Here is a 20,962-nt window from a genome sequence, read left to right on the forward strand (position 1 = left end):
ACATTGGAGCTATTTAAGGTGACCGTTAGTCTGTGCAGAGCTAACAGAAGACTATCATCATCATGAACCGGCACACGCTCTCTTTGTCCTCTTCTTCATCTTCTGCTTTGCTCCGAGAACATGTGCGCCGATTTGTCCGGCGTGGGATGCAATAACTCTGATGGGCGAGAAAATGAGTACAGAGAGAGAGAGAAAAAAAAGAGAGAGATAGAATGAAAGAGAAAAACAGAAATTCCTGGCAAAAAAAATTTCTTGGTGAGCCGGGATTTGAACCCACGTACCCACAATCCGAAGGCTAGCATCGTAACCACTCAGCTATTTAGGCACGCTAGCAGAGCATAGCATAGCCTTGTATAGTACAGTATAGCAAGGGGGTGGGAAACCCCCTTGCTAGGGTGAGGAGGAGGGAAAAGAGGAGGGGAGAGAGTAAAGCATAGCATAGAAGAGAAAGAGAAAGAAAGGGAAGAAAAACAGAAAGAGAATCAAAGAGAGAGAGAAAGAAATAAAGAGGCAGAATAAAGAAAAATAAATAGAGAGAAAGATAAAAAGAAAGAGGAAGCGAGAAATAGAGAGAATGAAAGAAAGGGAAGAACGAGAAAAAAAAAAACAGAAAGAGCAAAAAAGAGAAACTAATACATAGAGAGAGAAAGAAAGAAATAGAAATGAACGCAGACAAAGAATACATAGAAAGAACAGACATGAGAGAAAAAGAAAGAAACAGAGGAAGAAAGAAAGAGAAACAAATTGGAGTTTAATGCGATAGCGATATCCAGCCCCATCCTCATCGTGCTCTGTTTCGCTTGTCATCATGTTCAGTTGGCCGGTCTCACACACACACTCGACATACCTATAGTAAAGGTAAAGGTTTCCGCCCTCTTCAACAGCACTTTTATGACAACAGTGTACCCACTACATGTGTGGAAGAGAATGCGTGCACTAATGTGTATGCCCTTTGTAATGGGTGGCATGCTTTAAACCAGCAGCAATTACGCGCGTGATACTTTTTCGAAGTTGCAATGCACCCACTACGTGTTCGTAAGGGAATACGTGCAGTAATGTGTGTACCTTTTGTACATAATGGGTGGCCGGCTTTAAACCACCAACTCGTTATGCAGTTCACATGGTGTGATGCCCAATGGCAATATACGCTTGTACACAGTTTTACTGCGGTATTACATCTCGTACTGTGACACCCGTACACAGGACGCGTATGTTTGTGAAGCATTAAAGTTAATTTCAGTGCAGTTCCAAGCAATGGAGTGGCTCTGTGGCAGAACACCTGCTTGCCACGCAGACGGCCTGGGTTCAATTCTCATTCAAACCTAAGGGTTTTTTTTATTATTTATTTTATTTAAACAAGATGATGATTTTTCGCTCACAACCAACGACGCCGACACCGGAATTTCTGCGGAACGAGCTCTTTAACGCTATCGCATTAAAATAAAGAGAAACAAAGAGGGCCACCAAGCTCTGCACTTCCTTCAGGTTTGGCACCACTAGTACGAAGCTGCCTTAATTTTTTCTGATGATGTACCAACCAGCGCCCCAATGAATGCGCTGTTTTAACATACATGTCTGCATTTCAGCATTGTTCTCCGCGCTCAGATAGCACCACACCTTTGTCAGCAGTCATATTTGTCCATTCTTGCTTGTACCAGAGGCACTGCTCAGTCGCGACATCAACAGAAATCTAGCTGATGGCTATCACGTGTATAAAGGCATAAGACTATACATAGAAAGTTGAAGGAAATAAAAGGCACTCTTTTGAACTAAATATGATGTGCGAATTTTCATGACACATTGTCTAGAATGTTAATGAGAACTAACAGACAATAATGCCAAGGAAAGTATAGGGGATGTTTTTTTTTTTTTTTTTTTTTTTTTTTTTTTTTTTTTTTTTAGTAATAAATGTAAGGTAATTGTGAAGAAAGAAAAGTGGACGAAAAGATAGCTTGCCGCGGGCAGGGACCGAACCTGCGACCTTCGAATAACGCGTCCGATGCTCTACCAACTGAGCTACCGCGGCGGCCATCCCCCCGTCCACTTTATAGGGTATATGTGTGCATTTAAACGTGGGAGCGTCAGTCAGCGCCGCCAGTAGCCATGACGGCGAGTGTGGAACACTCTTTTTCTGCGTGTCGGCGAGTGTTCCACACTCGCCGTCATGGCTACTGGCGGCGCTGACTGACGCTCCCACGTTTAAATGCACACATATACCCTATAAAGTGGACGGGGGGATGGCCGCCGCGGTAGCTCAGTTGGTAGAGCATCGGACGCGTTATTCGAAGGTCGCAGGTTCGGTCCCTGCCCGCGGCAAGCTATCTTTTCGTCCACTTTTCTTTCTTCACAATTACCTTACATTTATTACTAAAAAAAATAAAAAAAAAAAAAAAAAAAAAAAAAAAAAAAAAAAAAAAAAAAAAAAAAAAAAAACATCCCCTATACTTTCCTTGGCATTATTGTCTGTTAGTTCTCATTAATATTGTGTATAACAAAGAAAAACGAGCCCTTGAAATTAACACTTCTTTCCTTCATTGTCTAGAATGGCATGTTTATTTACTCTATGTTCAGAAAGAGTTGCAGAACCTCATCCTAAGGTATCTAGCAGCAGCACCGTATTACCAGCAAGGACAACTATAGCATATCAAGTGTCTCAGGGTCCTGTTTTCACAATTCCACCCTACTAAAGTGCGGTAATAATAAGACGTGCTTATGGCCTGAATAGAGTTTTTGAGTAGACCTCCAGTTGTGAACCAAACTATGGTGGCAACATTTTTGTGCAAGCAGTCTCAGTGTTGCAAGGTTATCGATGGGTTATAAGCCTGGGTGCTTACATGCGTCTATTTGCTCTTTACAGAACACATCGGGAGAGGGCACAGCCAAACCTGGTGAAACGACTGTTGAAAATGGTGGTCACCGAAATGGCCGCCCACGGGCTGTTGAGAACTGCTATGAAGACATCCGGGCAGTCAGACTTTCCTCGTGATCATCTGGGACAGATTGTACATCCTGTATTCAGGCCTCCTTCTCTCCCTGTGAGGGAGCTCTACATATTGCCCTGATGCTACAACGGCTGGATAAATCGTCATGAGAGCTTCAAAGCCCGTGTCTTATAGTGGAACAAGGACAACAGGACAGTATATTGCCTAGTGACCCCGAAACCGTGGTGTTCTCAAAGAATCTGCCATGTTGTGTGTGCCTCGCCAAATGTAATGAGGCCAATGTTCTTGTGCGACAGTGAGAGGAAAGAAGGTTGCTGCAATGACACTTCTTCAGCGTCTTGGCAAATACCTGCCATGTGTGCTTAATGCCTTAATGAACAACCTTGCATGAGACCTCTGTTTTGGTTCTCTGATGGTCCATGATGGCTCAGCCTTGCATCAAGATTGTTGCCCTGAAAATTAAGTTGTTCTTAAAGTTTTTGTGAAATGGGATGCCTTTTGCTTTCTGGAATGGTGCATGTTGTGCATCCAATCAGCATGCTGTAGGCATTTGCCTTGCGTCTTACAGAACTTCGTGCTGTTAGGGCATATGCCATCCCCTTGCCACATGTGCCTTGTTACGCCAGATGAATTCATGTGCTACATGCCTTATTTCTCATGTAGAATCCTCTGACTGCACATAACGTTGCAGAGCTCGCTTTGACATAGATAATATAACTGGCTTTGATCAAAAGCTATAGTATTTACTGTGAAATTCCAGGGAGGAGACCTAACAAAAGCAGGACGTACTGTCTCCTCAAGCACTGTGGGGATTTAATGAATTTGTCACATTGTTAGTTTCTTCATCCTGGAACTTTGCATTGCTTGACACAGTCCGACTTTCTAAATGAGGTTGTTTGCAGGAATGTTTTATTGCAGATTTTGGGAGAAAGTGTAGTTGTGGCTTTGAAGCATTGTCACTGATTCTACAGTTCAGTTTAAAATGACAAGCACAAAAGTGGCATATCTCTTTTGTGAAGTACCAATGCAGTTAGTGCTAATAAGCTGATTGGTGTTATGCTTAGCCTATGTGTATGTATGCAAGCTCCGAAAAGGAAGGCAGCAAGAAGTCAGAGTACTTAAAAAATAAATCTAAGCAACTGCAGCTGCTTCTTGTGCTGGCACCAGCAGAAGACGGCTGTCACCACACACTGCTTTGTACATAAATAATATGTGATAACAAAGAAAGCGTTTATGACATGTATGTTACGGCATTCCATTTCTTTGTTGCTGTGCTTTTCTTATAGTGCATTTTGTGGCTTCTTTTGTGTGCAAATTTGTTATGGCCTGGTGTAGTTTAATTAAAAATGTAGAAAAGCCTGACAAGGCGATTTCATCTACCATGACCGTGATATCATGCTGAGTGATTTTAGTTGTGTATTTTAGCTTTTACATATGTTCAGTTATTGCGCACTTTTTATGGCATTAGACAGGATTTTCTAGAGAAGAATACAGCAGTGATTGTGATATGCAATGGTGTCTTTGGAGGATCTGTGTTACTACCATTGCGGTGAACATTCCAGTGCAGCTTATATTCCATTTGTGTTGCAAACGTTGAAACAAAATGTAATGTGTCACCACACCATGCACAGATCAAAATTACAAACCAACAGTGAAAGGCAGCCATCATGTTGATGTTGATATCTGCTTTAACATGACTGTATTTTTGTCGATAGAATCTTGGTGCGAGACGTGTTGGATGTTAAAATCTGCCTTCATCCTATACTACAGTAGGACTGCAATATCATCCAGAATTACTAAAACAGATGGCATATTATGAAATTATGGACCACTAACAGGAAGACCTCGTGTTTAGCTGCCCACTATTACAAAAAAAAAAAAAAAGATGTGGTCAAAAGAGACCGTTTTAACTTTCAAGAACATGTGTGACACTGACATTATTATTTTGCTGCAATCGTGAATGTATACCCACAAAAAAAATTTAAGAATTCACTAGCAGATTTGTACGATTGTATAGTCCAACAGTAGCAACACATGACAGTTTGTGCAATGTCCACAACAAAGTGACCTGTTCCAGTCAAGCTCAGAGATGTTATTTTCAAAGAAGTATAGATGCTATTTTCCCTCTTGCACTGAAAAGGTGTGTACAAAATGCAGGATTGCTTGCCATGCTGTTCAGTTTTTCATGCAAGTGGAGGAATCTGTACATAAACACAAGTGATGCCCATGAAAAAAGAAAGCAGCGATTATACTGATGCTGTGCATACACATAATTTTATATTGAAATGCAAAGCTGTAAATAATGCTGATGTTTTTTTTAAATAAAGAGACTTCTGTTTCTTTGATTTGCACTTTTTGTTCTAGTACTGTGCCTCAGAGCCACTTCTAGTACAGCGAGGAATTTCGTTAAGCAAATGGCTTGAATGCACTGCCATCTTCTCAACTGAAAAAGTCTTGTGAAGTAGTTTTTGTATTGGCACACACATAGACAGAAAAGGCTGCAGTGAAATTGCCGCATGCCACCGTGAAGCGGCAGAGAGACTCTGCCTTTCTGTCCCGATGTGGGAGTGGCCAGCATCGGTCTGATCTTTCAGATCGACCCCTTTGGACTCAATAAAATTTATCATACAATACCATATAGTACCAATGTCCTGCACGACAAGGCCGAGGAACCAGCAGCGGCCACCAAGGCCGGCAGGTGCACACAGCAGCTAAGCTCAGTGGGAGTGAGAAAGAGAGAGATACGAAATGTATGCCACATTTCCTACATAGTAGGCCTGAGAACTCTGCTTTATCACATTGTGCTCCTTGGACCGAAATTTACATTGCCAAGCCTGGCGTGACAAAAGCGACAATGTCAAAATTCCGGTCCTAGTAGCATCAGCATGATATCATAAAGCAAAGTGCGCAGGCCTGCTCTCTCAGGGGTGGTGGTGCAGCCCAGTGGAAAGACACTCAGCCTCGGAGCGTGGGATCGCAGGTTTGAAATTTGCTACCACCAACTTCTTTTTCGAATTTACTGTTTTTTGCACATTAATTCTCTTGGCATTAGTGAGGTGTAGCTAGAACACAAGCGAGAACTTGCGCGGACAAAGAATGCATGGACTTTCACGAAGCACCTAGTGTGCCAGGGCGGCAGCAAGTGTTCCCTTTCCCTTGCTCTGCTCTATCTAGACAAGCACGTGATGCAGCGTCGCACCCAATGGGAATTTAGATGCTGTTTCGCTGCTACATATGCTGGCTTTTTCACTTAATGAGCCATTTGATGCTTTCGCATCAATATGATGTCATTCGAGACAAATGCATCACGACGCTGACACACTGTCAAGATTGAGCTTGTCAGGAATGGCAAAATCTTGAGAAACATGAACCTTACAAGGCTTTCAGCAAGCACAGAGGACTTGAAAATGAGAAATTATTAAATACATGTACCTGTAGAAAGTGTCCTATGTACCTGTAGAAAGGTCCTATAAAGGACCATTGACAGCCAAATTTTTTGTGGTGACTTTTATGTTTTACTAAGTAGGTCTCAGTTTCATAATCATGGTATTAAACCGTAAATGCTCCAACACAATGAATGCTAATTTATTCAAGCATCATTAATTATAATATTAGTCACTTCAAGATGCACGCACTCCCCCCCCCCCCCCCCCCCCAAAGAAAAAAGAAAAGTGGTGCCACACCGTGCCAGTCAAAACTGACTGGACGCATGATCACGTGCATTCAAACTTTGATAACATTTAGGAGTGTACATGCTGAACCGAGGCCCTGCGTATGGGAAGGAATAAAATTATATGGCTACTGTGGTGCCATATAACAGCAGTCTCTTTGCTTTGACAGGCATTGTTGTACAATGCCCCGAAGTGACCATGTGCATAGACGCAAGTAGTCAGACATGAAGAGCTGTGTGTGAGCCTCTCCCTAAATTTACGTCTATCCTAACATACCTAGCATAAAACAGCATGTGAGAATACCAGCCTTCCCAGCTTCCACTTCACCAATCAAGGGCATGTCTGCTCAGAAAAGCCTCTGCACTACCCACCTGTGCTTCACGCAAGCATTTTTGTCTATGAGATCATAGGCGTGCGCAGGGTTCCCCATCAGGGGGGGCGAAGGTTCATCGCAGCGTCCCCCCACCCTACTAAGTCAATGTATGGGGCAGATTTTGCGCCCCCCCCCCCCTCTTAGGTGACTAGAAGGGTCAATGTACGGGGCAGATTTTGCGCCCCCCTCTCAGGTGATTGGGGGGGCGGCCGCGCCCCCTGCCCCCCCTGTGCGCACGCCTATGTATGAGATAGGTAATACATGTGTAAAATAGAAGAAAACGACTGCTGCATCTGGGGCATACTTATCATCATCATGGGGATTAGGGTGTTCCATTAAAGGGAAGAAGACGAGGCAGCCATGTCGTCGGTCTCATTTCTTTACATATGGTGCCGAAACCTGGGACCACGACTCCGGCTGGAACTGAGACCACTAGGTGCACCCATGGACTGAAGTGACTGCAGGCGTCATCTGGAGGCTCGCGAGACGGGAGCTCTCACGTCTATTTCGGCTCCGTACTGACTCGTCCTTCACGACAATGGCCCGATGTTCACAAGGCAAGACAGTACATGGAGGTCAGCAACGTACATCTTGACAGCCCAGCCACGTGACTGTAGGCGTCGTCTGGAGGCTCACGAGATCAGAGCCCTGACGTCTACTTTAGCTCCGTACTGACTCGCCCTTCACAACTACGGCCTGAGGTTCACAAGGCTTGGACGTGCACATAGAGAGAAACATCTTGACAGCCCTGCACTCCGACCATTCAACGGTATCTCCGTCCATCACAAGATTTTCTCATCGATGAGAACTTTTGAGACGTGCGAGGCCAGGGCGATGAATTTCTGTCCCAACACCCGTCCTCTAGGCCCAGCCTTCGAAGCAGCAGGAACATGAAGCGCAGCTGCAAACTACTATAACGAAGGTGGCTTCGAGACTCAAGAACCTATAGGTGATTAATATGCTGAATCCAGATCATGCAGGATTGGCCCTTGAAACCACCTGCTGTGCACCTGCCTGCCTGATGAAACTTCGCACAATGGTCCATAGATTTGCAAGGCCAGAATGCCGAGTTCCTTTGGTAGCGTCTGCCCAGGAGGCTTTAAGAGCGAAAGGGGAAGTGAAAATTGGATATCGCCAGCAGACGCACCGCAGCAAATGCTCAACGAAATGCAGCAACGTTAGTAACCACCTGAACCTCTAACTACTTGATGCAAACCAGTTGACGAAGTTTCTAAGTGCTGAGGGACAATAGTCATCTTTTGGTTCAGCGTGTTCATTTGGTGCCAGCGGGAATGCGTTGAAAATAGAAAAAAACGACTGCCACATCTGGGGCATACTTATCACCATCATGGGGATTAGGGTGTTCCATTAAAGTGAAGAAGACAGGGCAGCCATGTTGTCAGTCTCATTTCTTTACATACGAGACCTACGACATGGCTGCCCCGTCTTCTTCCCTTTAATGGAACACCCTAATCCCCATGATGATGATAAGTATGCTGCAGATGCGGCAGTCGTTTTCTTCTATTTTCAACAATACACATGAAACAGGCAAAACGTTGGAGCCATTAGCAAAGTCATTTATGATGATGTCAAGTGATACTGCCAACTCAGATGAATGGTCTCAAGTTACTTTTAAATCATGTAAAATGTTTTCAAGGCACTACTTGGTCAGGGTATCTATGTATACCAGAGGATCAAACAACACAAACATCTCGAGTTTGACTTTGGTGTCAGTGGTCCTTTATTGCTCAAGACTTTATGGCAAAAGCGAAGAACCAAGTTAAGGTGACTTTTGGAGGACATATAGAAAACTCGAAGACTCACCTGGAAAAAATGGAAGTGGATACCACCAGGTATATCAAAACTTGCCGTAAGTGTCAGACATATGAAACAAAGTTGACACTAAGAAGATGAAAATATGGCGACTCCATAGCCTACGTCAAACATCAGGAGTGCACTGCCTTTCATGGATTTGCAGCGAGCTGGGAGTGAGAACAGTATGCCTCACTGTAACTTACTGTAAATACAGCAAAGACACTTGGCAAGCTATATTTGCTGTTTCTCACCCAGCTGCTGCCCTAGGACACTTGCTTACAATGCACTAGTGTTATACATATAAGACAGATGTGGACCACAGCACATAGTAACAGTTGTGGCATTGCTCTCAAACCTTTTTTCAAATGCAGAGGCTCAATAATAAATTACACGATTTACTCAGAGTGCTAAAGCTGGCCCTTTATGACCACAGGAACCTACCCTACCATATTTGTACAATATAATCAAAATTGTATTTTTCAACTTCGTCATGAATGGCTGAGTTCTTCAACTTCATCAAGAGAGACATTAACATTCAAAGTGGACTGGACATTTATTCTGTGATACCATGCTGCAAATAATGCACTACAGGGCAAAATATGCACAGGGGAAGATTCCCAACAACTGCGCAAAGCAGCTTCTCCAATTCCTTTTTGCTTGTCAGGCATGTAACAGCTTGAGGTAGCACAGAGTAGTATTGAGAAGTGTAGCACAAGAAAAGCATGCTCTACTAGGGAAAACACCAGCACACAAGTTATCACATTCTTACGAAACACACCAAGTTTACATGCTTACAAAAATGCTTAACCACAGCTAAACAGTGCGGGTGTTTCCAAAGAAACAAAAAGTACAGCCTCCTGGGTATTTAATAATAATAATAATAATAATAATAATAATAATAATAATAATAATAATAATAATAATAATAATAATAATAATAATATCTGGGGTTTAACGTCCCAAAACCATGATTATGAGAGACGCCGTAGTGGAGGGCTCCGGAAATTTTGACCGCCTGGTGTTCTTTAACGTGCACCTAAATCTAAGTACACAGGCCTCAGACATTTTCGCCTCCATCGAAAATGCAGTCCTGGGCATTTAACTACCTATACTGCATGAGCGTTGACTGCACGCTGTGTCAGCGCCCTATGGCGGCGATAATCTGTGAGGCTGACAGTACCACAGCATCTCCAGTGCAAGCATCGTTTGCTATGCTGTTCCTTTCAGGGTAATGTAAACCCCATCATCATGTCTGGGGTGGTTTCCTTTTGAAGAAATAAAAAGAAGGAAACCAAAAGCACTGTCAAGAAAAAGATGCATGCTACACCAAGATTGCCAACATTATTGTCACACACAAGTTCAATAAGGTTGAGAGCTGGGCTAGTTGGTGACTGATCATCATACCTATATGGTTAGGTAGCGCACTTTGGACGGGGACAAAAGAAACAGGAAGGACACGACACTCACTACACTCGCAACTGAATTTCTTTCAGGAAAAATACTTCAATAAATATGCACCCAAGCACCCCCGAGCGACACAGAAATGAACCAACCCTCATATCACCTGATCAAAGACAAAATTTTGCACACTCCTGTGAAAGGATTATTTATGCACATGTGAAGATAAACCGACAGTCCACGTAATCTTATCTAGGACCAAACTATCTGCGCACACTCAAGCGATACAAAAACAAAAAGTTAACGAAAAACGTGCAGCTTCTACACTTTAAAAAAGTGTAGAAGCTGCTGCAAAAAGTCCAAAGTGCGCTACCTAACCATATAGGTATAATGATCACACACAAGTGTTGAAAAAAAAAAAAGAAAGCTGAGGTTTCATAATGCTGCTATCTGTTACTGTCCACAATGTGGCCCCACAGGTAAAAGAGGCAGGGATCGATACTTGCTGAAAGAAACAGCACAGCAGACAATGCTTGCACAGGTGGTTCATCTGTGTGCCTTGCTTCAATGCTTGTGCAATATAGCACAAAATGCGCATGGCTGTACTTGTGCAAGATACTGGTTTCAGAAGCCATTTAATTCTTGATGCTTTCTGCTAAGAACCTGATCAGAACTGTCTTGGCTTCAAGTAATATATGCATGAAGTCCACATTAACACAGAGATGAGTGAAACTGCCCTTGTTTTTATTTTGGCAATTGTCAGCCAGGTATTGCCAGGAGTCATTAAAAAATATCTGGCCCTTTTTTATTAACAAAACATGTGCTTTTATATAAACATTCAAAATCAACCTAGAAATTTTTACATTTGCTAGCGTTTGGCAAGTCATAAATGCTGCAATGCTATCGATGGCTTCCAAACAGGTTTTGGCCATGCAATAACTTCCCTTCACAGATCTCGCAAGCAAACAATTTCATGTCAACATCTGCCATTAATTACAAAAACAGGTGTTGCATTCATTTACCTTCTCTGTGCAGAAAGCCATACCCCCCCCCCCCTTGGTATGAATACCAAAATCCCATTTCCATGCTGCTACACAAAATAATGCTAGTATGTTGTGAAACTTTAAATGCAAGAAACTTCTGGTGGCTACACTATGCAGTCAAGCCAATTCTTGATAGCACAGGTGTCAAAGTGATGCATGAGAGCTTGATGCACTAAGATTTTCAGTCAGCTTCACTGCACATTACTGTCAACATTTTATAAGCAGCTTTGGCTGCTACATACAACTCCTTACAAGTAGCGTTCTTTGTGTTCAACTTGCCATACGTGTTTAGAACATCTGCAGTGATTTTATGTGGGCCTTGAACTCTAGCCCCCCTCCCCCTTCCCTCCCCCTCCCCCAAAAAAGGAGAGAAACTGCTCACACACCCATTCACACAGAATTAGAGAGAGTAAATTATAAACAACACATGTATCATTGAAAAACAATAACTGATGAAGGAACAAATGTTGGTGAAGGAAGACAAGGAAGGTGGTCCTAATAACTTTGTCACTAAGAAAGGCTTCCAGCATTAGCATCCGTCCTGTCAGTAGATTCACTCTTTGCTTGTTGCAGATGAAATCCCATTGCCTGACTTTCCAAAGCGTCGTCATGAAGGCCTGGAATGCGGTCATATGCTTTATCTAGTTTGGCTCCACTGAAGTCAAAGCCTGGGTTCTCCATTTGAAACTTCTCTAGGTCCAGTTTCTTCATCATCTCGTGCATGATGTGTGGATCTGGTGCATACTGTCCCTCAAGCAGCGATTCCCACACCTTTTCCGAATTAGCGGGTTCTGTCTTGACAAGCAAAATCAACACCCGCTGTCGCTCCTCAATGGTCCATGTTGATTCATCAGCAACAACAGTGCGATAAAGATTCCCAGAAAAGAGCTCCTTTCCATGCACTGTGCAAGATATGTGTCTAGGAGTAATCTGGATCCGAACATCCTTGCCTCGTGTGCCTTTGGGAACTTCAATCTCGGCAAATACTTCACCCACTGTCTGCCACCAGCGACCCCAGGGTGTTGGGCAACTCACAGCACCACTCCGCTCATCAAAATGTGACAGTGGCATTTTAGTGAGCTCTCATGGACAAGTCAGACCTGTGGCAAATGAGGAAGATGAAATGCTTATCATTAACATGAGCAGTGATATCATCAGTTGTCAAAGGACCACTGACCAAGTTATGTCATCACAATCCGACAAGCGTGGTATGTACATCATGCTATGATAATCATATCTAAAAGAGTTACAATAATATACACTGCATGGGAGGGCAATGTGGACAGCCCCCTGTCCACATTATTCTTTGTCCTCGTGTCAGTGAAAATTTCCACGCTGGTTAAAGGGCCCCTTACCAGTACCCATTACAAAATTTTGTTATAAGGTTGCAAGGTGCAATCAATGGACCATTTTACCAAAAGAAAATTTAAATGACTAGTTATTAGAGGAGTTAATGCGGGCGCGCGCTCCTGCTTGCTTGACTAGCACCAGCAAGCATCCGTATCCCATTCACGCAGTGAGCCCAGTCTCCATTTTCTTTTCTTTATATTTTGCTTTATGGCACGTTTTCAGTGGCTGTGTAGCGCATTCCATAATGACTGATTCTGATTCCTTAAAGTCATACGACATGCTCAGTGATGTTACAAGCAACGCGTGCTATGTGGAGCACTGGTGCATGTGGCTTTCACTCTCACTCAATGTGTGCCTCCTTTGACAGGAAGGATGGCCTGCTGTTGAAAACTTCAACTTTCACACAACACAGCCATCTCATACTTTGCAGACACAATTGTCACTGCATAATACAAGCTCTGAACACAGCAAAGCCCTGGTGGGGCTTCGCCAAAGGTTGTGGTTTCAGTCCCCATCAACGGCAAGTCGTCTTTCTGTCCACTTTAATTCATTTCCATTTATAATTACTACACTACAGTTAAAGGGACACTAAAGAGAAAAACTATTTTGCATATATTAGTAAATTACTCTTTCACAATTCCAAAAATCATGATGCCTGCTGTGAGAAAATGCTCGGTAAGTGAAAAAACGCGCAAAAAGAAAACTTGGGTGGCGACGCCACCTCAAAATGCCCGCACCAAACGCCATGACATCATAGATTTTGATGGCATCTACTAGGTCCTACATAGTTCCTAATCAGTAAAAATTAAGCACATTGTCCTCTGAAGGGGACATAGACTTAGCATACCAAGTTTCAGAAAATTTCGTTGAGCCAATGTCGCCAAAATACAAAAAATACAGTTTTAAAGCTGTGATGTCAAGCACGGACTTTCGGCATGAAATTGAAAAATGAAACTGACCCAGATTTTCTCCTATATTAACAAACCAATGATCGTGAAATCAATGTCGTTAAGTTTTCAGAGTAGAAATTATCAGTCTAAGTCGATTCATTGTTTCACTTTAGTGTCCCTTTAAAAGCTACAAATAATGTTATGCTTTCCTTGCCTTCATTGTGTGTTGGCTTTATTAGGGTAAGGCTAATGTTTACCATTCACAAACATACCGGACATATTGGGGCAAACAACACCTGCCTTACCATGTGATATACAGGCCATCCCAAATATCATGCAGCATGATTTTAAAAAAGAGGAACGACGTTATGCGAAGCACATCTACTGCATGTTGTTCTCTGTATACTGTAGTAGCCACTACTAATTTTTTTGTTAATGATGTTTACTTAATTAGCCCCTAATTATGTTTCTAACTTGAAAAATACTTACCTAATAATTAAAATGTTAATGAGGCATATGTAGGTATGCTCAAATGACATCTAACTGCGCTATTTTCAGCAACGTACTAATTACGTGCTTGTTTTTCCTGGCTGATAAAGAAACACGCGAAATATGAAAAATAACACGTGACTATGCTCCCACCCGCAAAAGGTGGGAGCGTAGTCTTGACTTGCTACCTCACAGTGATCCTGTTTGAGGGCGCTGCTTCTTGATGCCCACTGCAATCTAGTCAAGTGTCATCTTTTAGATTTTGTGGGCTTTATTAGCCAAAAAAAGCGAGCATGCAATTAGTATGTTGTTGAAAATAGCACAGTTAGATGTCATTTGAACATGCCTACGTATGCCTCATTGACATTTTAATGATAGGTGAGTATTTGTCGAGTTAGAAACATAATTAGGACTGATTAACTAAACCTCATTAACAAGAAAATTAGTAGTGGCTACTACAGTATACTGAGAACAATATGCATAGGGGTGCCTTGCGTAACGACGTTCCTCTTTTTTTAAAATCGTGCTGCATGATATTTGGGACACCCTGTATACATACACACATACATACATACTCTTAATAGGGCACACATACTGTCATGTCAAGGTGGCACCGATTCTTCCATAAACAGGAGGCTCTTATATGTATGTTAGATGCCATGTATAGCTAGCATTCAAAACTTCACACACAGATTAGTACTATAAAGGCAGCTGTGGAAATTTTCTTGTTGTGTCTAATGTCTTTCTGTTGCATTTCGCAATGTACCAAAGAGATAGAGAACAACAATATATATTAGACAAAAGTCCGAAATCCCTGACGTTGTAGTCATGAGAATGGAGCTACATCACTGCATAGCACCCCAAAAGTGACCTCATGCAGGCATAAATTAAGCTCCAACGACTGAATTTCACCACGCACATACCGAAAACAGAACAAAAACACTTTGTAAATTCCCAACACTTATGATTAATAATGAAACAGATTAACTGAACTCTAGCGTGTGTTGTGTGGCTGTCTATGATCTGTAACAAGGTGTGTTCTATGGTACTTATGCGGTCCCGTCGCAGGGCAAAGGTGAGATTGCAGTATTAATGAGACTTATTATGATTAGATAAGGTGACTAATATTCGCACATTTGCATTTCACAGCTCGTGCGGTGTTGTGCAAAACTGGCGCCTACACATAAACGCTGCTAAACAGAAGATAACAATTCAGTATCATGCTTAAAATACAGGAAGAGACCGCTATTTACTTTCACTTCCTTTCTTTTATATAAGTGATGATGTGCCTAGCCTATCTCACTATCATTGTGCATGTTTTTTTTGTTGTCCGGCGATTATTAGCATTAAAAAATCTAGTTTCAATAGGGAGCTTTCACAAGCGGCGGAGGCGCTGCGCATTGTGGGTAGTCCGCCATTTTGAAGTCATAGTCAACCAAGCCGGGAAGCGCGCGCGTGCGGCAGCTCCGAGTAAACAAACAGACGTGCCGGCGCGATCGCGCATGTTGTTCTCGTGAGGAGCAGCGACCATTAACTACGAAGTCAGCGAAGACCAGAATGTACGCATCCACGCTCTCCCTTAAACACCGCCAGTAATACAACGAGAAAATCCAACTATCGGGAGTGGACCCGTTCACGCTGCAGGCAGCCGACTGTGAACTTGTGACCACTCGTCGATGCCTCGTACATTCGTGAATTTGTGGTTTGCGGACGTGTTTTGTTACGCGGCGGCAGCTCATTAGCGGCCACAACTTCGTGACAAGCGGCTGGGTAAGCGAGCCGCGAATGAAGCAAGTTGCTGCCGATAGCGGGATCATCATGACACAGGTAAGCTTGTAAGGACGTTTTAGATATTTATCTTTTGCATTCTTTTGTAAGGTGACAAGCCTCAAGTCGAAGAGTGGTTCCTGGGGAAGGGTGACGGAGAAATCCTTGCCGCGCACGGCCTGAAACGGCGAGGCGTGTTCCCACATCGCAGCGCTCCTCTTTTACGTGGAGTACGGCCTGCGAGCGCGTGAAGAGCGCTCGTGCACAGACGGCTCCAAGAGCTGGTTCCCTACTGCCATGAAAAAACTTGAGGTGCGGCCCGTTGCCGAAATGGGCTTGTCGTCATCGGCGATGAAGAAGTGGCGCATCGACACTGCAACAAGCCAACTTGTGCACCGCAGCCTTGACCGCGACCAGTTTCTCGGCGTACTGATTGCAGCTGAGTATCGACCTGCAGTAGCGAGCACTCGTGTGTCGTTGGTGAGAAGTAGCAAAGGTGCCGATTAGCATCAGCTCTTCGAGAAAAGTGCAATAAGTTTAAGTTTTCATGAACTTTTGGCAAAGTATGCCAAGGTGTACAGCACGCTGCAATGTGCGAGCACGCCTCGCCGTTTCCGGCCATGCACGAGCAATGCGCAGCAAGGATTTCTCCGTCACCCTTCCCCAGGAAGCACACTTCGACGGGAGGCTTGATGCGGGCCTGCGAATGGGTCACCTAACAAAATAATGGAAAAGATAAACATCTAAAACGCCCTTAGAAGCTTACCTGTGTCATGACGATCCCGCTATCGGCAGCAACTTGCTTCATTCGCGGCTCGCTTCCCGACCGCTTGTCACGAAGTTGTGGCCGCCAACGGCCTTCCTTCCTTCCAGCTACTGTCGCGTTACAAAACACATCCTCAAGACCACAAAATCGCGAATGTCGGAGGCATCGAGGAGCGGTCACAAATTCACATCCACTATGCAGTCGCCTGCCTGCAGCGTGAACGGGTCCACTCCGGATAGTTGGATTTTCTCGTTGTATTACTCGCGGTGTTTAAGGGAGAGCGTGGATGCGTACATTCTGGTCTTCGCTGACTTCGTAGTTAATGGTCGGTGCTCCTCACAATAAGAACATGCGCGATCGCTCCGGCACGTCTGTTTGTTTACTCGGAGCTGCCGCACGCGCGCGCTTCCTGGCTCGGTTGTCTATGACTTCAAAATGGCGGACTACCCACAATGCACAGCGCTTTCGCCGCTTGTGAAAGCTCCCTATAAGCACATGACATGTCAGTTACTTACCAATGAGTTATTTCAACTAACTACTATCTTTGCACTACTCAAAACAAAACTTTCGCCACTGCTCGATGAGGCTGCCGCACTTCGCCACAGTACACTAATCAAGCGACGCAAGGAAGCAACACGCAACACGCAAGCGACGCAAGTACGCAAGCCCGCAAGATTGCCGCAAGCTTTCAAAATAACGCACCCAGCAAAATAAACGACAGCACGCCCATGGTAGCCATACTGGAACATGCATTAAGCGCTAAGGCCGATCATTATATTTCACAAGATTGGCAGCAGATTAACAGATAAAAATGAACAAGCCAAGCTGTATTTTTTTAAAGCACTGGAACAAACACGTCATTTCTATGTCAGCTTGACAAACTTGATTGTGTGCCGATGAAAGTAAACAAACTCACTCAGTGGGAAGGAATATAAAAGGGCAAGACTGCGTAGAGAAAGGCAGAGTAATGGAAAGAAGGAAGTTAGTTGGCAAGATGGCTCCGTATGGCGAAGAAGTTGAGCGCTATGGGAACAGGATGCCCGTGCGAAAACACAGGCGCGACAAAAGTGAAATTAGTTGTTGCCTCAAGTATCTGATCTTTGGCTTCAATGTGATTTTTTGGGTGAGTGTCACTGACATTCCGCCTTTGCTATATTTCCTTCTAAAGCGAACTTCGCAGTCTTGTAACCTCTTTCTGTGGACGGGCCCCTCCTTTCTGCTAGCTTGCAAGACGCTTGCTTGATTGAAGACCTTCCTGGAGATCGTTAATGTTTCGCCTTAGGGTCGGCAAGCTTTGTAGTAGGCCTAGGACTGTGCAGCGCGCTATCTTTAGATCATGACGTCTCGCTTGCACGTAATAAAACTTATCAGGCCTAGATGACAAATGCGGCTGGTGCTCAACCTAAACAAAAAGCCGCTTGCGAAAATACTTCTGTAGTTGTGTTCGCTGCTATTCTTTTTCCTTCACCTCTTGGAGCTCGTCATCGGATAACCACGCCTTGTTTCTTTCTGAGAATATGCGAAGTGTAAAACTTGTCAACTGTTGAACTCCGGAAACGCACACCAGTTACGTTTCCCTTTAAAACAGGTGTGGTGCGTCAGTGTGAGCAGTACTGCCAGTGATAAAACTTGATAGTATTGCCTGTCTTTGCTCCTGTCAAAGTGAATCTTGCTTCTAGTGTGCGTAAACGTTGAAAGCATTTAGTAGTACTTTGTAGGGGTGCCTACATAGTTCATAGCGCGCCAATCGAATTAGCATAGTATTCTCATGCTCATTCTGATTATAAAAACTCGTAAATATGGCCTGCGATGTTTCTACTAGTTCTCATTCACGTTGTGGAGGAACAATCCTTATGGCAAGCTCGTACACACTAGCTTTTTCTATCCGCCAGGTAATTTAGTGGAGGTTGTGTCAATACTAAGAATTACCTTTCCCTGCATTATTTTTATATTAAAGTACTAGTAGATCAGTTTTATTAACTAATGTCTAATGAGCATGCTTGTCTGTATATATATCTGTGTTTGAAACACGTTTCATTTCATTATCAACAATGCTGGACAGAAAAGAACATAAGGGGTGTTTCTCTTTTGCCATTGTGTGCAATTTTTTGCAGGTTCTTAGTGGTGGGGCTCGAGGGTATTTAGTGCCGGAACATGCCACAGTCTCACGTTGCAATATGAAGTAAATGTTTGATTTGCAGTGTCTTCTTGTTTGCATTTTATGAAAACCTGATACTAACATGGCATTCAGCGGTGTTGTAGTGGTGCGTAGGAAGTTCATTAGGCCATTGCACCACATATTACAACGTTGTGATGACCAGGGTGTGTGGCATTGAATATCATTAATGTTCTAATTGCTGAAATGCATTGATGCAACCACATAGATATCCAACATATGGCTTCATGAATGCAAGCGGAGATGTTACACATCTGCCACTGCACTTTTGCAGATAGGCTGGTCAGATAACGCAGCATGTGTAATTGTTTGAGTCACTATGAGGATGCAACTTGATTGCAAGCCACATTGCATGCGAAGTCCCTCTCATTTCTGTAAAGGAGCATCCAGTGTTATGGGAGTCCTATAGAATATTGGCACAAGATAAGCATAAATGTTGTGATCTTGCTTCACTGGCATGGTATTGAGCATGGGGCGAGAGAAACAGACAGAGGGAAGGAAGTTCAGCCATAATAATTATGTTCTGCTATTCTGCACACCAGAAAAGAGATTTAAAAAGATAGAATGGGTGAAAGATGCGTATCAAAACGGAAGTATGTGTACAAAATTGAAGTGGCACACATTGCTATCGCAGCCTATCTGTGAGGCCCATCGATTGTAGTAAGTGAACTAGGGCTCTGGTTGCCTTTAGTGCATGCATCAATTTTGATTACTGCACTAGTGTCATTTACTCTGACTGGTCAGCTGTTCTGTGTTTCAAATGAAGTACACAGCATCTGTCACTTATAACCTAGCATTGGCATTCTTACATATAGAAGAAGTTTATATTAATTCTTATCTGCTCTTTCCCTTATTTCATTCTTTCATAACTCATCAGTTCTGTTGCATTATTGAATGCAAAAACTGCCAGTCTTGTTTAATTCTATAACAGAAAAACACGGACAAAAATTAATTAGAAATGCAACATGGTTATGCATGAAAGGCCAGGCATTGCATTTCTCAATGTAAAAACCAACAATGCCTTGCGGGGTGCAGCTATGCTTGGGCTTCTGCCACCCAATTTGTTTCTTGCATTCTGACAGTGGAAGTTCGTCATAACACAGCTCCACAGGTAATTGTATTTTTACACATCCAAAAGAATATCAGGCTTTTACAATGAGCCTGCTTAGCTTATTAGCCTGAAATTGGATTACCATTTATTGTTAATTAGGTGACTAATGGCCATGCATCATCCATTACTGCACGGGTTCCATACTGACTGTATTTAGTGTAGAGGCTTTTAGTTAAGTATTCTGCACAAAATGGGGTGATCGTAGGTACTGTCTGTCATATTGATACCCATCGAGCATGTATTCTTAGCCTTGTACTGAAAGTAATGAGTAGCTTGTGCACGAGTCTGAAACTTGAAGTTAGGTGAAATGAACACTGGTTACATTTATGTTAACTGACAGGCATGGATGATAACTTGCAAAAGCTGCTTTCACAACTGCCTAGTGACATCTGTAGAACACACAGAATGTTCCTCTAAGCTATTTTCACTTATTTTTCAACCAGACTTAGTTCACTCAAATGGTTTTTGTTTTCATGTCTGAAAGTGCAGTTATTGGGAGGTCCTTCTATACTTGCATTATAGCTCTGACCTGGCACTCATTTTTAAATGTTTGGACCTATAGGGTGGGATGCAACAGGAGACTTCAGCTGCAGTCTATTTTGGTAAAAACAGAGCATGTGCAGGATGCAGCAAATGAACGCACTCATTGGTGCTGTTCACAAATGTCCTTGTGACTGACTGCATTAGTTGCGTGGACTTGTGCTGTGCAACGGTTACCGCAGTGTGTTTTAGGACAGCGCTTGTTTCTTGTGTGCTCACTAATTGCACTTTAGGATGCAAGGACTGCCTTGGGTTGGTTAAGGACACAAGGCAGAGAGGCACGAATTATGGCACGCAAATGTGTCAAATTTGTACTTTATTCCAAGGCACTCAGTATTGTATTCCAGGAAAGAGAAGGTAGTAATAGTGTATTTACTCGAATCTAGGCCAGCCCCCTATTCTAAGCCGACCCCCAAAATTCTCAAGGCCAGAAAAAAAAAAAAACTTAATCCTTGTACTTGAATCTAAGCCGACCTTCCCCCCCCCCCCACTTTCGTGCACAGCTTTTTTCAAAAAAAAAAAAAAAAAAACATCGGCTTAGATTCTAGTAAATACGGTATGTATTTTGTGTTTTTTTTTTCAGTGATTGTAATGAATTAGATCTATTTATTCTGAAGTTAGTCATCTTTTA

General features: G+C 43.1%; 3 protein-coding genes across 5 annotated transcripts in view; 2 read left to right on the forward strand and 1 right to left on the reverse strand.

The window, feature by feature from the left end:
- The window catches only part of LOC119399963 (Ig-like and fibronectin type-III domain-containing protein 1), a 228,288-nt gene extending 223,001 nt beyond the window's left edge, over positions 1-5,287 (forward strand). For both annotated transcript variants that reach the window (XM_037666882.2, XM_049417019.1), the window contains one exon: positions 2,858-5,287. In XM_037666882.2, the coding sequence (XP_037522810.1) occupies positions 2,858-2,986 (129 nt within the window). In that variant the 3' untranslated portion in view covers positions 2,987-5,287. The remainder of the gene's footprint in view (positions 1-2,857) is intronic.
- A 4,017-nt stretch (positions 5,288-9,304) lies between these two features.
- Positions 9,305-17,221, reverse strand: LOC119399995 (nudC domain-containing protein 2). Its single transcript, XM_037666905.2, has 2 exons — positions 17,020-17,221; positions 9,305-12,342 (listed from the first exon to the last, which is right to left on the reverse strand). Exon 2 carries the CDS (start codon positions 12,311-12,313, stop codon positions 11,753-11,755), a length of 561 nt encoding a protein of 186 aa, XP_037522833.1. The 5' UTR covers positions 12,314-12,342; positions 17,020-17,221; the 3' UTR covers positions 9,305-11,752.
- Positions 17,222-17,445: 224 nt separating this feature from the next.
- LOC119400007 (tetraspanin-17) overlaps positions 17,446-20,962 on the forward strand; it is a 29,310-nt gene continuing 25,793 nt past the window's right edge. For both annotated transcript variants that reach the window (XM_037666925.2, XM_049417119.1), the window contains exon 1: positions 17,446-17,627. In XM_037666925.2, the coding sequence (XP_037522853.1) occupies positions 17,472-17,627 (156 nt within the window). In that variant the 5' untranslated portion in view covers positions 17,446-17,471. The remainder of the gene's footprint in view (positions 17,628-20,962) is intronic.

Source organism: Rhipicephalus sanguineus, chromosome 1 (assembly GCF_013339695.2).
Source record: "Rhipicephalus sanguineus isolate Rsan-2018 chromosome 1, BIME_Rsan_1.4, whole genome shotgun sequence".
In the NCBI taxonomy this organism is placed as follows: Eukaryota; Metazoa; Arthropoda; class Arachnida; order Ixodida; family Ixodidae; genus Rhipicephalus; species Rhipicephalus sanguineus.

Coding starts and splice junctions, on each gene's coding strand:
- LOC119399995 (XM_037666905.2), bottom strand. CDS start 12,313: ATGCCACTGTCACATTTTGATGAGCGGAGTGGTGCTGTGAGTTGCCCA.